The sequence below is a fragment of the Zosterops lateralis genome (genome assembly GCF_965231275.1).
Source record: "Zosterops lateralis genome assembly, chromosome: 3".
Taxonomy (NCBI): Eukaryota; Metazoa; Chordata; class Aves; order Passeriformes; family Zosteropidae; genus Zosterops; species Zosterops lateralis.
This window is the reverse complement of record NC_139764.1, coordinates 104,334,904-104,352,528: the sequence shown is the minus strand read 5'-3', so window position 1 is coordinate 104,352,528 and position 17,625 is coordinate 104,334,904. Positions and strand designations below refer to the sequence as shown.

Sequence of the window (17,625 nt, the reverse complement as noted above, 5' to 3'; positions counted from 1 at the left end):
GTCACCATATGCTTTTTTACCCATGGTCATGCTTGTGTCTGGTACATGAGAATCCTGTAAGGAACCTGCAGCAGGATCTGGTCCAAGGTTTTTGTCTTGCTCCAAGGGGTGCAGCTCTCTGTAGGTTTTGGGGATCCCAGGGTTTCTGATAGGTGGGATAATTAGCAGCATCACCTGGGTGTGCTCAGATACTTCCTTGCTGTGCATGAGGCATGGCTCCTGGCTGCAGAGTGCCCACACGGCCCCAGTAGACTGGGAGTCATCCAGGAACACCGAAAGGGTGGCTTAGCCACAGTGGCCCTTCAGCCAGAATGAAAACCTCCATATTTTCTGCAGCCTCAGCGCATTTAATATAGATTGTAAAAGTATAGGTAAGAAGGACTGCTTGGCCTAGGAAGAAAGATTATTGGCATCATTTGATCCTCCTGCTTCCTCTTCAGTGAGATGAGGTTATTTCCTTTTATTTATAAATATGAATTAACTAAGATTCACAACAGTTCAGACAGACAAGTCTCATTAACCCAATTTTAAACAGGATGGGTTTTGAGTGGAAAACTGAGCACTCAGAGCCCTGGAGCAAAGCCACAGCAAAGGGAGGAGGACAGCAGATCCAATACCCTGAGAGCATCCCAGGAACAGCTCTGGATTCCTAATTCAGGGACTGGTGGTGTTCCTTGTGCCAGGGCCTGCACCTTCTGCTGGAAATCTGTGTGCATTCTGGTGCCATCTCTTCAAAGGAATCATGAGCTGTTGATGATGTTTGACAACCACAGACTGAGCAATGAAAAAAGGTTGAACTGTTGCTCTACTTTGTTAATGATACAGTTATGCTGTGGGAAAAACAGATTGTGAACTGAAGAACAGGCCCAGAATGTACAAACAGAAAGGAAATCAATTACTGCTTAAAAAAAAAAAAATTAAAAAAAATCTGTCATTTTAAAAATTCTGGGCACATGTCTTTGCTGTTTGGGTGTTGTCCATGTCTGGATTTTACGTAGGTAATTCAGACTGACAAGCCAAGACTTGTATGTACAGTAATTTTCTTTCAAGCTACTTCCATTTTCCCTGTTCCTCAGCCCCCCTGTTACCTTTCATGTTACTTCATGGAAACCAGGGCACAGTCCATGAAATTAAACAATAACAACTGACGACCAAACTTTGGAAGGAAAAGATGATCATTTATCTGCCAGACACTCAAGCCACAGGGTTCACTGTCTCTGAGGACAAACATGACATGCTAGCTTGATTCTAAAAACAGATGGGCTATTTCACTAGCCATTAATCTCAGTGCCAGTTCACAAACTTAAGACCACCCATTTATTGTATGACTGTGGGTGTGCATCCTTTTTTAGCAAAAGCACTCCTTCATGAGGAATGAGTCACATACACAAAGACCCTGACAGTATCCAACTAACTAATCAATAAATGGTAAAGTGCAAGATGCAGATCCCCCTGCACTGCTAGACTGAGTCATCCTGATGCCAGATTTATCACAGCCTTTTCTAATAAAAGCATCAACTGTACAAAGTAAGGGTTTTCCATTGCCTTCAATGAAGTCAGCTGAAGTTCTCAGAAGTGACTGACTGAAAGGGTTACACATAGTGGCCTGCATTAGGAAAGGTACCTAAGCAGACCAAAGGATGTCAGCATCTCTGTAGACTTGACACCTGTGAGGGCACACTTGGAATGTTGCATTCAATTTTCTGACCCCTTCCCAGTTCAAAAGGAAAGCAGAGGAACTGGGGAGAGTTCAGCAAAGAGCTCCCGAGACAGAGATCCAAATCACTTTGCCTACATGGAGAAGCTTCTTGAGTTGAACTTGTTGAATCTGGCAAAAAGAAAAAGAGGAAACAAAACACCACCTACAGGTCCACAAAAGAGAGTTACAAAAAGGATGGAACCAACCACTTTGGCAGTAGAAGATAATACAGGGGGCACCAGCCATAAGCTGCAGCTTGAGATACTCAGATTGAACTTCAGCAAAATTTCTTTATCCAGAGAGCGATGCAGAGAGACAGTGGGCTCTCCATCCTCAGTGTTTTCCAAAACATTAAGAGACGTAGGCACAGGTAACCCACTTAACATGATATTAGTCCTGCTTCAAGAAAGATGTTGGACAACAGACCTCCAGAGGTCAGTTCCAACCCACACTGGAATGGTCTGTGATTCCCAGAGCTGACTGTATTTATTTAATCTCTGGAGAGAGAAGATCACCTAAGTGTGATGAGCTGGAGAGCAAGTTAACACTGCTGAGAGAGTCCAGTGAGGTCTTTATTGCCTACATCCCAGCAAAGAGCGGGAGAGACTAAACACCAAACCCTCTGCACTGGCTGAGAACTGTCCAGATAAATCCAGTCTAAGTGGGTGAACTGTGTTTCTTGAACAAAGGGAAATTAAAGTAATCATGAATTCTGCTCTGTCGCACCCAACTGGAAATTTGTCCTCAACCACAAATTATGGTAATCACTTGAACTTAGGCATATGAGCATGCCTGACAAGAAAATCACCAAAGGAGGATTTTCTGTGATCTCTCATATACTGGACTGTCCCTTACTGTCCCCAGGTGTAGTCCACAGATTATGCTCCTGGGGAAGTCGGGAAAAAGCCCAGAATACATTCAGCTTCGTGCACCAAGGTTAAACTAACCAGTTGTTGCAGGTTGCCAGCTGAAGGATGGGACTCAACTATAGTCAGGGTCCTGAGGTGAAGTAGAGATCTTACGACTATCTTGTGGTAAATGCCAATAACTCATTTTTCCTCTGAGCCTGTGAAGAAAGGGCCTAAGCACAGATCACAGGGATCTGGAGCTTTGGAAACTGATAGGACCAATAAGATCTTGTTGTCTTACCTGTCCAGGCTGCAGGTACGGAGCTCTGTCCACTGTCACATTGTCACTGTACCCCAGGAATGAATGGTAAGGACATGTTGCCTCTTCCTGGCACTTCTATTGTAAATGCCTCATGAAGGAAAAAGGGATTCCAATTTACATATCTCGCGGTTGAATAGATAAGCAATCATTTTGAAAAATGAGTGTATGCACACATAAACACCCATGCATGTTGTTAAACCTTCTCACCAAGGAGAGATAAGCCTGATGTTGATTGTTTATGATCATGCAACAAAATTTCTATGGAATTGTTTTTCTTGGATGAAAAACAGAAAGAGACACATTAACTCACTTCATTGTAATGCCCATTTTATTGTAATTATCTTGCAATTCTTTGAGCTTTCAGCAACTTGTTTTGGTATTATACACACCTGCAAATCCTAGGCAACATAAATAACAAAGAACATCTTGTTACAATAATATCTATAGAAAATGAGATTGGTAAAAAGTATGATAATTGCAGCTTTCCAGTTCCCTTATATCCGTACACAAACCAATAACATATAAAGGCTATTTATTCAAAGTGCTAAGTATTTTCATGTTCTTTATTAGAGGACAGCCCCATGTAATTGGCTTAAAAAATAAGTAGGAAAAAATTGTTTCCAAAAAATTATAATCAGAGAAATGGTATTATTCTAATTTTTAGGTAAGTAACTGAGATGCAGCTCCTTTAAGAAGCTTCCCTGACATCAGATGAAGAGCCTGGGGCAGAGGAAGGAAGGTAACCTAGAGCTCCTAACCTTATCAGTCCTTTTAAGAACACCCTCTCCGTTAAGAATTTTATGTTGTCAAAGGTTTCAGGAGGAAAAATTGTTTCCTCATTGGCCTTTGTTGGCAACTTGAGTAAAAATCAGTGGAAGGAAATCCTCCTAAACACTGTTTAAGCTAAGGATTTGGATGAATGGCTTCTGGCCTGTCCATTATCATACCTAACACTTGGAAAAACAGACTGTTCCTGCATCCCTTAGCTGCTGGTATCGCCACTCAGAGGAAGAGAATGGGTGCCATTGCATAATGAGATTGTAATCAGATACATGGCTCTGAGGTGGGCTGAAAGAGGCCTGGGGGATCAATTGACCTGTGTTCTAGGATCTTAGCAGGTTAGATAAAAGGTAGCAGGATTGTAGCAGGTTCTACAGAAGAACGCTGACAGAAAGTTAACTTTCAGTACTTTAACAAGACGTTTTAGGGACTAACTCCTGGACCTATTTATAGACCTGACCTGTCTATGACAGGACATAGATGGTTCCAGGACCTGTGTCATAGGTCCTGGAACCATCTGGAAAAATGTGAAGAAAACAGCTTATAATACCTCTCCATCCCCCAGAGAGGAAAAAAACCCAAAAAAACAGTTGAACCTCAGGATAATGGGAAACAACAGTGTGTTAGGTGTGGATGAGAGCAAAGCCTGCAACTTTTGTGCTGTGCCTTTAGAATCATAGAAATTGGTGGAAATGGTTGTGGTAGAAAATGTAAGAGAATGGAGACCTCACCACTCTTCTGCACACTGCCCCAAGGCTGCACTGCCCTCATGGGGCACATTTCCTCTAAATCCAGCCTGAACACCTCAAGTCACAGCTTGTGACTGTTGCTCTGAATTGCCATTACAAAGAAGGCAGGTGGTCTCCCAGGTGGTCTTCACCACTCCCAGGTGGTCTTCACAACTCCACCTTCAACAGCAGGGCCGAAGGCTGGATGCATGATTTCAGGTGTTGAGTCCAAAGAGACAGACTGTTTCCTTGCTCTGCTGGCCACACTTCTCCTAAGGTAGCACAGTATGTGGTTACACTTCTCCTACTGTATGTGGTTTCTTTAATTTCTCGTCAGAGTATCTTGCTGGCACATATGCTCTAAGGTTCTTTGGTTGGGTTTTTTTTTGCTCACTTAGTCACAAACTAAGTTGTCTTCAGGGGGATCACAGGGGTGAATGTGCTTCACAGGAAGCACATGGGTGAATGTTGGTCCTTGAGTGATGCTGCTTGTGTCCTCATCATGAATGGATGGATCCCAGATGACAAGTGCATTCTCAACAGAGTAAACTGGCACAGCTTTAAAGCACTTCTTGTCTCTCATGTCAGAGGGTTTTCTGTGGGAGGTGTGGGATGATTTCTGAGGCAGAGAAAGGACTGTTGTGAGTGTGCACCTAGAACTGGAAGAAATATAATCTTTCCAGAGTGAATACATGAGTGAAAAAAGGTTTATTTCTTGTGGCCATGGTGAGCCTTTGCTTTATTGATTTGAGAAGCTCTGCAGTCACAGTGTGCAAAACTAGGTGTAAATAATTAAAGCCATTATCAGGAAGGGCTATGGCACCCAGCCTGCTATAGGAAAAATAGTCTATCTTCATTGTCTATCTTTTGCTGCCTTTTATCTTGAATTATGAGATAAGATCCTGAGAAACAGCCCTTTTTGGGATGAAAAATATAAAAGAACATATTCCCTTGGAATCTAAATGTAATGCCAAGGCAGAGCTGAAAAGGAGAAAAAACATGTCCCTGGATTTTTAGGGAAACATGAGGAGTCATACCTGTAGTCCATCTCACCTGGACACTAAGTTTCACATTCTACTCATTGCTCTTTTGAAGAATAGAACAGAAGAATATTTTCTGAGCCTTGAAAACCAAGGTGCTGGGAATAACCATGAGGTGCAGGCAGCCACGTGAAGGGAGGATGTTATCTCAGTTTTCATCTCTGGTAGTTGGAGCAACTTCCAGCAACAACTGGAGGTGCAAAGTAACTCTCCGTAAGAAGTGAGGGTGGTATTTAAAGTGAACCAGTGGGAAATAAAAAATTATGCCACTGAAAATGAACAGGATGATATAGAGGATCTCCATTTGGGGTTGATCAATGATGGGAGCTAATACCAGGTACACAGCTGCCATCAGCACAATTATGGGGATGATAATTGGGACCTGTGAAAGCAAAACATCAGCATAAGAAGTCGTGTAATTCTGGGCCTCTGTGTGTCTGGACAACCCTGGAACTTCTGCAGAAAGCTTTTTAGATGAAACCTTTCTGCAACCTGAGGTATTACCTAGAAATACCAATCAATCCAGACATCCTGTTTCCCAGCTTACCCCCACTCCAAGGCTGAACATCCCTGCAAGAGCTACACCACCATATCACACCTTAACCCCTGGTCTTTCCTGCTCTCCTAGACCTGAAGATGCAAACTACTGGGTTTAGTCAGTTCTTGATCTCCCTACTACCTTGCATCTGAAAGCCAAGCTGTAGACAAAACACAGAGGAATTGTATTCAAATCAACTGTACCTTAGCACCTTGTACAAAACATTTTATCCATGTGTTGACAGACAGGTGGACAGGCAATCTCAGAGGCAATTTCTGTAAGCCTGGTCAGAAAGCATTTAAACTTCAATTTGAAGCCATCCTTCCTCAAAGGAGGGTGGCTTGTGCATTCATCAATAATCCTCAGTCACTGAGGAAACACTACAGATCAGCTCACTCGTGGCATCAGGTGAAGAACACGTGACTCCTGATTTCCTTCCTTTTATCTGTTTTGTGGGGAGCAAACCTGTCCCCATGTCATCTCAAAGGACTTGGGGCACTCCACCTAAGTTTTTTTTATCTCTGCAAGGTTCTTACACCTGGGCTACCCTCCAAGGAGTTTACCCAAAGTCTGCAAGTATAAACAGGTGATTGATGTAGATCAGAATCATCCTTCATTTACCACTTAAATATTTTAGACAAAAGAGGATATGGTAGATATATTTTCATAGTGAGGAGGCAGGGCATTATTAGCTTTTTAAGTCAGAGAATTCAACCTTGACTTATGCCTGCATGTTCACACTATTTCACCCCATGTTGACATTGCTGACACAAAACTTGAAATTAAAAAAGGAAGGACAACCACATTAAATCTGCAAGCCAGCAGTGCTCACTCTTTTGTCCAAATAGTAATTTGAACAATTTAGAAAAATATTTGAGTTTCATGTTATTACTTTACCTTGTAAGATCTTGGCAGTTCTGGTTTCTTGATTTTTAAATAGAGGAGCCCAGAAATAGTCATTCCATAGAAAAGCCATGCCATAAAACTTGAAGAAAAGAAAAAAAACTAGACAGCATTAAACTTGGGGTGAGATCATCCAGGAATGTCAGTCCTGCCTTGCAGATCCCAGATGTTCATATCTCCAATTAAAAAGGTGAATATTGATATAAATTTAGTAGTTCTTCCATTAATTTCCTTTCTAGCACAAACAGTGAGGACTTTAGAATTATCTGAACATTACTGATTCGATGGGGATGAATCACATTCAGTTAAGTCTCTAATAACAGAAGCATTCATGCATTGCAAAGGTGCTGGTTCCCAATCTCTTTATTTTCTTTCTTCCTTCCTCCTCTCCCCAGTATTGCTTAGAAAGTAATAGCCCAGGCTCAAAAAGATAATGCAAGAAAATACTTATAAACCATGTAAAACCCACAAGCACAGGGGATGCAAACAGAAATCCTACACACACATACCTGAAAAAGTTCACAATACTGGTGAAGTTTCCTGATAGTATCATTATTAAAGACATTGCAGATGTAAAGAGCAGAGCAGGGGAGGGTGTGAGGCATCGCACGTGAGCCATGGACAAAATGTCTGGCTGAAAAGCAAAACAGAACACTGTTATCATCATATCATGGACTCAGAGGTCCTTACTCACCCCCCTCAGCTGCGGGTGGGAGCTTTGCCTGCAGCCAGAGCCACTTGTAATCAGCAAATAAGGGTCATACAAAACCAGACCAGCTCCAAGGAGTGTAAATACAGAAAACTCCTTCAAGGGTACCTTCCTTCAAGGTCTCACTGGTTTCATATCAAATATGTTCAGCTTGAGCAGGCAAAATGAGGTTTTCAAACTATTGATGTGACAGAATTTCTTGTCTAGAGCTTTCCTGACCACCATCAGGACCTTTTGACATCTTCTGCCCTTTGCCATGTCTCTCTGGGACTTGACTTTTCTTGGGATGACTGGAAACTGAGCCAACTCATTTGGACTACAACTCATCGACTACTCCTGAAACATTAATGTAAGTACAAATTAAACCAGGATTTGTTTCAGGATTAGTAGCCTCTTTATTGCTTGTTTCATTAGGAAAGTTTAATGAGAAAGGCTACTTTTTAAATTTTATTTTATTTTATTTTATTTTATTTTAAATTCCCAACCAAAATACCATGCAAGGACTCTTGCTAGAGATGAGTGTCTGAGAAACAACATTCAGCTCATAGTCTGGTATGGTCAGATTCAGACCATCTGTACTCTTCTCAGCACAGAGCTTGCCATGATGGAGCAGACACTATCCTTAGAGAGAGAAGTTGAGGAGCCAGTAAACACTGAAACCAGGAACCACTAAAACCAGCAACCACCAGTCCAGTCATCCCCACCAATCTGGTAATTCATATGCATAAAAGATTCCCTGCTATGAACCAGGAGCAGGGCTGGTGTGGAATCATAGATTCATAGAATGATTTGGGTTGGAAGAAACCTTAAAGATCATCTAGTTCCAACATCCCTATTGCAGGCAGGGACACCTTTGACTAGACCAGGCTGCTCAGAGTCCCATCAAGCCTGGCCTTGAACTTCCAGGGACTGGGCATCCACAATCTTTCCATGCAACCTATTTCAGTGCCTTCATACCTGAGGACAGAAATGCCAGAGGCTATGGGTGGAAAGGGACAAAAAAAGCAGAGAGATTCAAGAGGAACATGAGAAGCCTGCTCAAAACAGAGGACAAATGCAGCTCAGCCTTTTTTTTTCCTCTTTATGCAGCAGCATGGTTAAGTGTGTGGGGAGGTATAACTGTGAGTCTGTATCAGCAGCTGGGATGTGGCAGCAACCTCGGGACCTTGTATGCTCAGGGACCAGCAAGTGGGGAGATTGAAATCCAGGGGATGAGTATCTGAGCTGCTGGAGGGACCCACACTGTACATATGTTTCTATACATATTTCTCACTAATAGATCCCTGGTCAGCCAGAAAGGGGATCAAAGGCCACTGGTGTTGTTAGTGCTGGTATTTGTGTGAGCCCCAGGTATGTCTGTATGTGCAGCTCTGTGTTCCCTGCTGTCTCTGTATGTATATATACAGCTATACACGTACATATGTGTGTGCATAAGTATGTTTCAAACCTGTGTTTGCTTGTGTGTGGCTACTGGGAATACATGCTGGACTTACTGGTTGGACCAGGCAGGAGGGACCTGCAGCAGCCTGACCTCCACTGGGTTACCAGATTTGGCCCACCTAACAAAAACAATCTAAACCCAAGCTAGGAGAGATGTAAGGCTTGGTATCACCTTGTAATTGCTATGAAGCTTGAAGAGCAGAGATATCCTATGCTGCATCTAAGCTGGACTACCCATGAAAAAGCTGGATTGCCTTTGAGACCAACCTGTATAGTCAGTGTAACTTGCAAAGGCAGCTGGCTGCTGCTGGGCTACCTTCCCAGTGTGAGCAAAGATGCCTTACAACACTTGAATATGGCCAGGTTCCCCTTCCCAGGCAGGTTTATTGACTAGGTCACCCTACAGCCTGTGCCTGGTGCTCCAATGCAGCAATATTTGAGTGGTTTATTCCAAAGCTGTTCTTAAAATTCAGGCTAGATGTGAATATGTATCTTTTTGAAAGCAGCTGACTGAAGAAGAAAGCCCAGAGACAACATAAACCTCACATTTGAAAGAGATGGGGATTAAAGTCTTTGAGCCAGGAACAAAACACTTGAAGAGCGGTTCACTCTGCCAGCTGAACATACACAGTGTTTTCCTCTCTGCTTCAGTGTCACAAGAAGGTGAAGCTGCTCAAAGCAGGCCAGACCCCTTTCTTTGTGCTTACCATATGGCCCTCCCTGGCAGCAATGTAGCACATGCGGCCCCCGCTGAAGAATGTGCCATTTGATGAACCAAACGTAGACAGGGCCACCGACAGAGAGATGAGCCATGCCCAGCTGCCCAGGACTTTGTCCCTGAGGTGGGAAAGAGTTCACAGCATAAGATGCAGTTCATATTGAATACTGACTGTAGAACAAGACAAGTTTCATCCCTCCATTATTTCTGTATTATATGGATTTTTTTTTTTCAGAAATATTTCTAAAGGTTTAAAGTCTTCTTGCAACTTCCATAATATTTAGCGACTAGTATGTTTGTCTTGTCTGGACAGCTTTTCTTCCTGTTATATATATTCTGTCCACACTGCAATAGTGTACAAAGCAGTCACAACAGGCAAAACCACCTTTTTCATGTACTGATGCTTTGGCAAAATGCCTAAAGATACTGCTATCACAACCAATAATATTAGCTTGGAAATCACAGAAAGACTTTTTCCACCACACTGGAAGAAATATTCTGTATTATAACTTCTTCCTGAATATGCATAGGATTTTAACTCTTTAATCCCACATGCACCTATTACTGCTCTTCTGTGAATCAGACTTAAGCCAAAGCAATGGTTTGAATTCCAGACGTTTGGTTCTACATGTTCAGGCATTTCTGGTTTTCTTTCTCCTTAACAGAAGAAATAGAAGAGTTACAGAGTTCAAGGTAAACATTTGGAAGGAATTATCATTTTCTCACCTAAACGTAAAGAATGTCTTCTGGAATAAAAGAGCATTAAAAGTATTAATTGAGTAATAAATGATGTTGTTTGGTGTAATTATCACATACACAAACACTCAGTTTATCTAATTGGCAAAAATCCAAAACTTAAATGTTTTTTAGACCATTTTATTTACAAGCAAACTGAAACCTGTGGTTGCTGTTAAATCACTGACATCAAAGAAACACTGGGAAGAGTTTCCTGAGCTCCTTTTGTGGCTGCACTTCTCACCACTGAACAATGTTTCTTTCTGGCAGTTTTCCTCTTATATAGGGAATAAATGCATTTAAATGTGACAAGTCCTCCTCTGGCTTCTTTTTACTCCTCCCATTCCTTCTTAATGGCCTGAATAGCTGCATCTCTTGCTTGTGAGTCACAACCTTCACCCCCTCCTCAGACTGGCTCCCTACCTGTTCCCCAGCCTTTGAGTGCCCAGCTTTCCTGTCACTAGTTCAATATTTCTTCCTGAATTGCACTCTTGGGTGAAAAGGTTAATCAGGCAGGAAAAGGAAATGTGTTACAAAGGAGGAAGCTCACAAATAACTTGTTAATTAGGAATTATGGGAAAGGAAGTGAAGGGAAAGTTCATGACACTGCAGCTTAGTGAGGCTTTCAGACCTGCTCAAACAAAGCACTAGACCTTTAAAAGCTCCTACTCATAATGATGTGAAAGGCTATTGGAGAACACATGCAGCAAGAGCTCAGTCAGATCTTAAAATGGGAGATCTTGTGAAATGTACACAGAAGCAAAGCTGCTACTGACATTTTAGGAGGAGGATGAGCAGTACATAATCTGTGGATACACTGTGTCACCATTTCTGCCAGACAACTCATTTACGGCTATCAGGGATTCTGTGTCTTTGGAAATATTCAGACTATGACTGGTGTTCTGGTGGAAGACCATTGGTAGTGTCTATACCTCTCATGATGGTCCCTTCCCTCTCTTCCTAAATTCCTTGTCTTGTACAGAAACTGTTTAATGTCACCAAATAATTCAGGTTGATGAAAGGTAGAAATTGTTTCCATGCAACTCTGGAAAAACCCAAGCCAATTGAAGTTACAGTTACCAAAGGCTTCCCAACCTGTCTATAACACCTCTCAAAGGTGTTGTTGAGATCAATGCCATTTTCCATTTCCCCACAGATGGAGAAACTAAGACAAAAGACACTGGTCTGCTCTAAATTCCAGGATTCACTCAGTTGACTCCTGTCTCACTCCCAAACCATTGCTTCTGCATTAGCAGGGCAGCACATTGCTGTCTCCATTTCCCTGGAGAGATCTCAAATGTGGGTAATTTCTCAGTCCCCAAGTCTGGATATGTACCCACACTGCATTCCCAGTGCTTGTGGGGAGATGCTCCTAGTATGACCTTCACCTCTCCTTTATGGACACTTTCCATGAGGTAAAACATTACTTGGGAGGAGTTACAGATTCCCAGCGTAAACAAAGGGAATGGGGAGTAAGGAATGTGCCATCTTGGCAGCCTAGATGCACCTTGGAGATCATGGCCAGATGGAGCTGGTCAGCCTTGGCCTCAAAGAACCACGCAATTATAGAATTATAGAACAATTTGGAACAGATCTTGAAGATCATCCTCTTCCAAAACCCTGCCATGGGCAGGTACACCTTCCACTACATCAGGTTATTCAAAGCTCCCTACAACCAGACTTTGAATGTTTCCAGGGATGGAGCATCCACAGCTTCTCTGGGCAATCTGCACCAGTGCCTCACCACTCTCACAATAAAGAATTTCTTCCTTATGTCTAAGCTAAACCTACACTCTTTCAATCTGAAGCCATTCCTACTTGTCCAACTTATAATGGCCTTGTAAAAACTTCCTTTCTGGCTCTCTTGTAGCCCCTTTAGGCACTGGAACATGCTATAAGGTCTCCCTGGAGCTTTCTCTCCTCCAGGCTGAACAGTCCCAGCTCTCTCAAACAACAGTGTGCTTCAGCCCTCTGAGCATCTTTGTAACACAGAACCTCTTCCTCTCTGTAACACAGCCTAACAGGTCCTCCTGGCCTGACCAATGCAGTGCTGCCATTCCCTCTGGGAATAACATTCAAATCTCCTGAAACTCAGGAGAGAAGCAGTGTTTCTCAGGGCTGCACTACCCATGTTGCCCCACACAGAGCTCACCCCCAGGTGACGGCCACAGCTCCTGAAGACAGCAGCTCAGAAGGACTCATGGCTGCCAAGTAGCTCACGTTTACCAGCAAATACAGGCATGTAACCAGAGGAATGGCAATCATCACAGCTCTGGGAAGGGTCACCTGGAAAAGGGATGACAGCAGTGTTAGGTGCAGCACATTTATGCCTGCACTGTGCTTTTTTTGTTTGTTTTGTTTTTTTCCACCATCCACGTCTCTCATTCAAATTCTTCCACTCCCTGAGCTCTTCCTCAGAACAAGATGTAGATCCAGATTCACATGGCAGTTTTCACACCAGTCTTGTACAGTTCCAAAGTTAGTCTAAAAAACCCCATAACCAACCAAACAAAATAAATCAAACAAAAAACCCCCGCCCAATCTTATTAAAAAGATTTTGGTTTGTAGCTGCCCAAGATGCCTTTTGCATACTTTTTGATTATTTTAATATTGATTTATTTGTTATTAGTGTATTATGTCTCCTGGTGTGCTGCATCTCCCCAAAAACACCTCACTGCCATGGACAGAGTTCCAGTGTGTATTGTATCACGTGTAACTGCTCTACAGTTTAAATCAAAACAGGGGATTGATCTCAAAATCTCAAAGGGGATTTGCTCTAGAAAGGAAATATTTCTTTTTTCTTAGTGGCAGAATTGTGTCTTCGAACATCGTAGAATCATTTTAAGACTCAATAAAATCAATGGTTTAAAATCATCTTATACAACTGAAAATACCAGGAAATGGCAACTGTATGCATCTAAGAACCTGAAATATCAATCTTTGCATTCTCCATTCTCAACACAGGACAAGATACAGCAATTTCTGATGGTGGTGTCTCCGCTCTGGAAGGGCCTGAGTATCAGTGTGCATGATCCTGTGGGAGAGAGTGGCCCTGGGATCTTTGCTGCCATTTAGGTTAATATTTAACTCCATATTTTCATTTAATCTGTAGGATCTTGTGTGCTGCACTGGTAGAAAGCACACTCTATAAACTCTGCACTCATACAACTCCTGCAAAATAAGAGTTGCTCACTGTTGCAGTGTTTCATCTGTGAAAATGGGTAATATGGCACAGAGAAGGCTGATGTGAGATGCAGATGAGCTACTTCAGTCCTCATAGCATGGACTGCACAATGCTAAAACATAGATGCTTAAAGACAGGGATCATTCACAGAGTTAGATTCCCTTTCCAATGAGGCTTGGCTTGCTCTGAAGTTGCCCCTCGATGCAACAGGGAGAGATAAAGTTGTTTTCTAAAGCATAACTTATGGATCAAGTCTTTAAGGAAATACATGGTGTTAAGAATCCTTTATGGATTATAGTAGTGAGTGTTCAATGAATAAATCTAGGTGTCTACAGAGAGATCCTCTAAACACTAAGACAAAATTTCATCCCCAAAGCATCCAAGTGTTGCCTAATAATTTCTTTCCAGTCAATGGGTTATTTTAGGACTTTCATAGGACCAAACCACAAGATGGGTTGGATTGGAAGGGACCTTAAGGATTATCTAGTTCTAACCCCCATGCAAAGAGCAAGGGTTCCTTCCATTACATCAGGTTGCTCAAAGCCCCACACAAGCTGGCTTTGAACACTTCTGGGGACTGGGTATCCATGATGTTTCTTGTGTCAGTGCCTCACCATCCTCACTGTAAATCCCTTGATTATCACTCTTAACACAATCACAGATAGAATCAAACATATTAAGAGTAGGATTAAGTAAGTAAAACCCACCTTGCTTGCTCACTCACTCAGTCACTCACTCACCTCAGGCTTCTTCAGTTCCTCAGTTACATAATTTAAGTTGTTCCATCCATCATAGGACCAGAGTCCCTGGTAAAATGCCACTCCAACTGTCCCAATACCTGCAGTCGTGCCTTGAAAACCATTCTGAAAACTCTGAGTTTTTCCATTGGCAAGCAGCACCAACCCACCCACCACGATCATCAACAAAGCCAAGAGTTTGGCAGCTGTAAAAATGTTCATAACAGATGTTGCCAGCCTCACGTTGAGACAGTTGATGATGGTTAAAATCAGGATGCAGGCAGCAGCTGTACATTTGACGACAACCTGCGGAGAGGAGCACCCTGGGTAGAACGGCGCAATGGCGTACTCAGCAAAGCTCAGACAAACAGCTGCCAAACCAGCTGGTCTCACCAGGATGACAGAAGTGTAGGCGAAAAGGAAAGCAGGAAAAGAACCAAAAATCCTCAAAATGTAAATATATTCTCCTCCAGACTCTTTAATTATCGTTCCAAGCTCAGCGTACGACAAGGCTCCAAACATGGCCAGGAGACCACACGCTGCCCAGATCAGCAGGCTGCTGGCAGGGTTCCCCATGTGATGTAGTACCCACTCAGGGGACATAAAGATCCCTGAGCCTATCATGGTACCTGCAATTAATGACACGCCGCTAATCAGGCCGACCTCTCGTTTCAGTCTCAACTTCTCCTTCCCTTCACTCACATCTGTGGACGAATGAAGCGGATCTGCCGAATGAAGTGGATCCGCCGAATGAAGTGGATCCGTTGTCTTCCTTTCCCTCATTGTGGAAATGTGACGAGATGATGTTGTAAGAAGAGAATCTGAAAAAGGATTAAGGCATTTGAACAAGGAAATAAGGACTACCTCAGGCTTTAAGGTTTAGTTAATAATTACAAAAGTCACACTGAATGCTGTTGAGAGACACAAAGTTATCTTCTGCCTTTCACATTCTTTCATTACCCATCTTATCTTGGTAATTTATTACACTGAGTTTGATTATCCCTGAATCTCATTGCAGGTAATGGTAATGGATAATACCCAGCACCACCTCAAAATAACTCAGCACATTACTGGACTGTGATCCTGGTTATCTCTCCTTTTAATCACGCTTCAAACAGTATCTGAAATAAAGATCAGGTAAGCAAAGTCCCCATGCAAATCTGTACTTTATTCTTTGCTTAAAAGTCAATGTTCGAGCACTAGCTTTGGTGCTCAATTATATTTTCATACTTCACTGTAGCATGATCAAACAAACAAGTCTGCTGGCCAACGTGCTAAGGCTTTGCTCAACAAAGAACATTTCCAGTGTCTTGATCAAAGAAACAGAAATGTTTTGCTAAAAACAGTCCAGAGACACTTTTTCTGCACAGTAGTAGGGGGCAATATGGGCTTTTTCCAATTTAAGAAGTGCAGGAGGAGAAGCATAAGAAGGCTACAATTACGTTTTTCCAGGTACATAAGGTGTGCTCACTCCTACCATACCACAATCTTCAGAGCACTTTGTCACAGCTCATCATACACACATTTCAATGCACACCTGACAGAAACATGGCACAAGCTTTTGAAGATACCCTTGACCCTTACTCAGATATCTAACACATAAAATTCCAGACCTTGAGGCAGGTTCTGCTATAAATGTGACTATTACAGTGCATGAGGGTGTATTTTGTGATCTGTGATGTGCATGAAGTATTGAGTGGAAAGGAACTTCCACACAGATTCCTTTGAACATGAACTAAACTTTAGTGGAGAGATACTGTCCTTGGAGGTCTCTTGCAAACTTCTGTTGTGATAAGTAACAGAAATGAGACCTTTCTCTGCCGGTCATAGCAACCCCATACCTTTAATCTTTAAAACTATCTGTCCTTTTCAAGCATTTGAGCTAAAAAAAGTGTGCCTATAAACAGAGCAGTATTTCTTTTGTTTCTCTAAAAATCTCTTCTAAATCATTTAGAATTCTCTTTCTTTTTTTTTTTTTTTCGTAAAAAATAATATTAATAATAATAATAATAAATTTAACTAGCTTTGCAGTTCTCTGCAAGAACGGTCCAAGGTAACTCTTGGACCCTTAACAAAACTCATGGTTCCACAAGAAAAACAAGCAACATATACAAGTCTCATAATTTCTCATGCTAAGGCAAATAAAGTTGATCAAATTTTATCATCAGATTGAAGGACTTTAAAGAAGAAAAGAAGAAAAAAGCTCTCAAATCTCATTAAAAAGTAGGGGGGGTTAGAGTCTAAATGTTATTATTAGATTAAGGAAATAATGAGAAAAGTTTGATGGGTTTTGTAAAGGATTTCAGAAGGTATTCCTATCACCTCTCTACTATTCACTAGGAAATGAATGCCAGCTGGTTTTCTCCTAATTTCAAAGTCCCTTATTAAAGTTCACAGCTGATCAAGGGGTAGCTGTAACAAAAGTGAAAGCTTATACTTTATCTATCAAGTAGGTTTTTCAAGCTTTCCAAGCAAAGGTGTGAGTTCTGAGAATAAACATACACCTTGTACTGCAAGGGTGCAAATTAATGCATTTCAAGTTAATGGTTTGCAAAGTGGTTGAGAACTTGGAGGGAGGCATCCCAGTAATGCAGAGTATTTTGGTTTGCTTTTACTAAGTGACAGTGCTTTTCTTCTCTGGTTTAGCTATTTGTAGTGTATTCTTCTTTAAATTGCAAATGACACTGTAAGGCGATACTGGAATCTCTTAGCAGTCCAAAGGTCTGGGTTTTTTCCTCCACTACTGACACTCTTGTGTGCACCAATGCATGTATTATGTATACCAACCCTTATTGAAAACAAAGGCACAAAATATGGTTAAATCAACGCTAGAAGAAAATTTCACATGACTACAGATAGTTAAATATCCTTCTAGTAAGGCTATAGATATATTTCTCTAAGTCTTCTCCTATTTTAATGAAGGAAGTTCTGTTCTGAAGTGTAAATGCAAGGTTCTTGGAGGGCATTTTTTCAAACCTTTACTGTTCTTGCTCCTAGAAATGAATAACTTTTAATCTAATGTTGTAGGAAAAAAAATTAGAATTTCTTCAAACTTGATCATGTCAAAAAAATTTCTGTAAGGCCCCTCACATAACCAGAATTAATTAACTGGTATGTCAATAGCCTCAGTCAATTCCTAGAGGGAAGTCTATTTTCGATCCCATTGTTACTCAGTTCTAACTGCTTCCACCTAAAGTAATAAGGAATCTAATTAATAATGATAAGAACTTGAGGCTATTCCTGT

General features: G+C 41.7%; 1 protein-coding gene across 1 annotated transcript; it reads right to left on the bottom strand.

Annotated features, from left to right (window-relative positions):
* Positions 1–4,225: 4,225 nt before the first annotated feature.
* Positions 4,226–15,406, bottom strand: LOC310906793 (b(0,+)-type amino acid transporter 1-like). The gene is made up of 6 exons (XM_083856298.1): positions 14,385–15,406; positions 12,613–12,746; positions 9,715–9,844; positions 7,368–7,492; positions 6,853–6,940; positions 4,226–5,799 (listed from the first exon to the last, which is right to left on the bottom strand). The coding sequence occupies exons 1-6, from the start codon at positions 15,162–15,164 to the stop codon at positions 5,566–5,568; spliced, it is 1,491 nt and encodes a 496-aa protein (XP_083712424.1). The 5' UTR covers positions 15,165–15,406; the 3' UTR covers positions 4,226–5,565.
* Between the last annotated feature and the right edge of the window lie 2,219 nt (positions 15,407–17,625).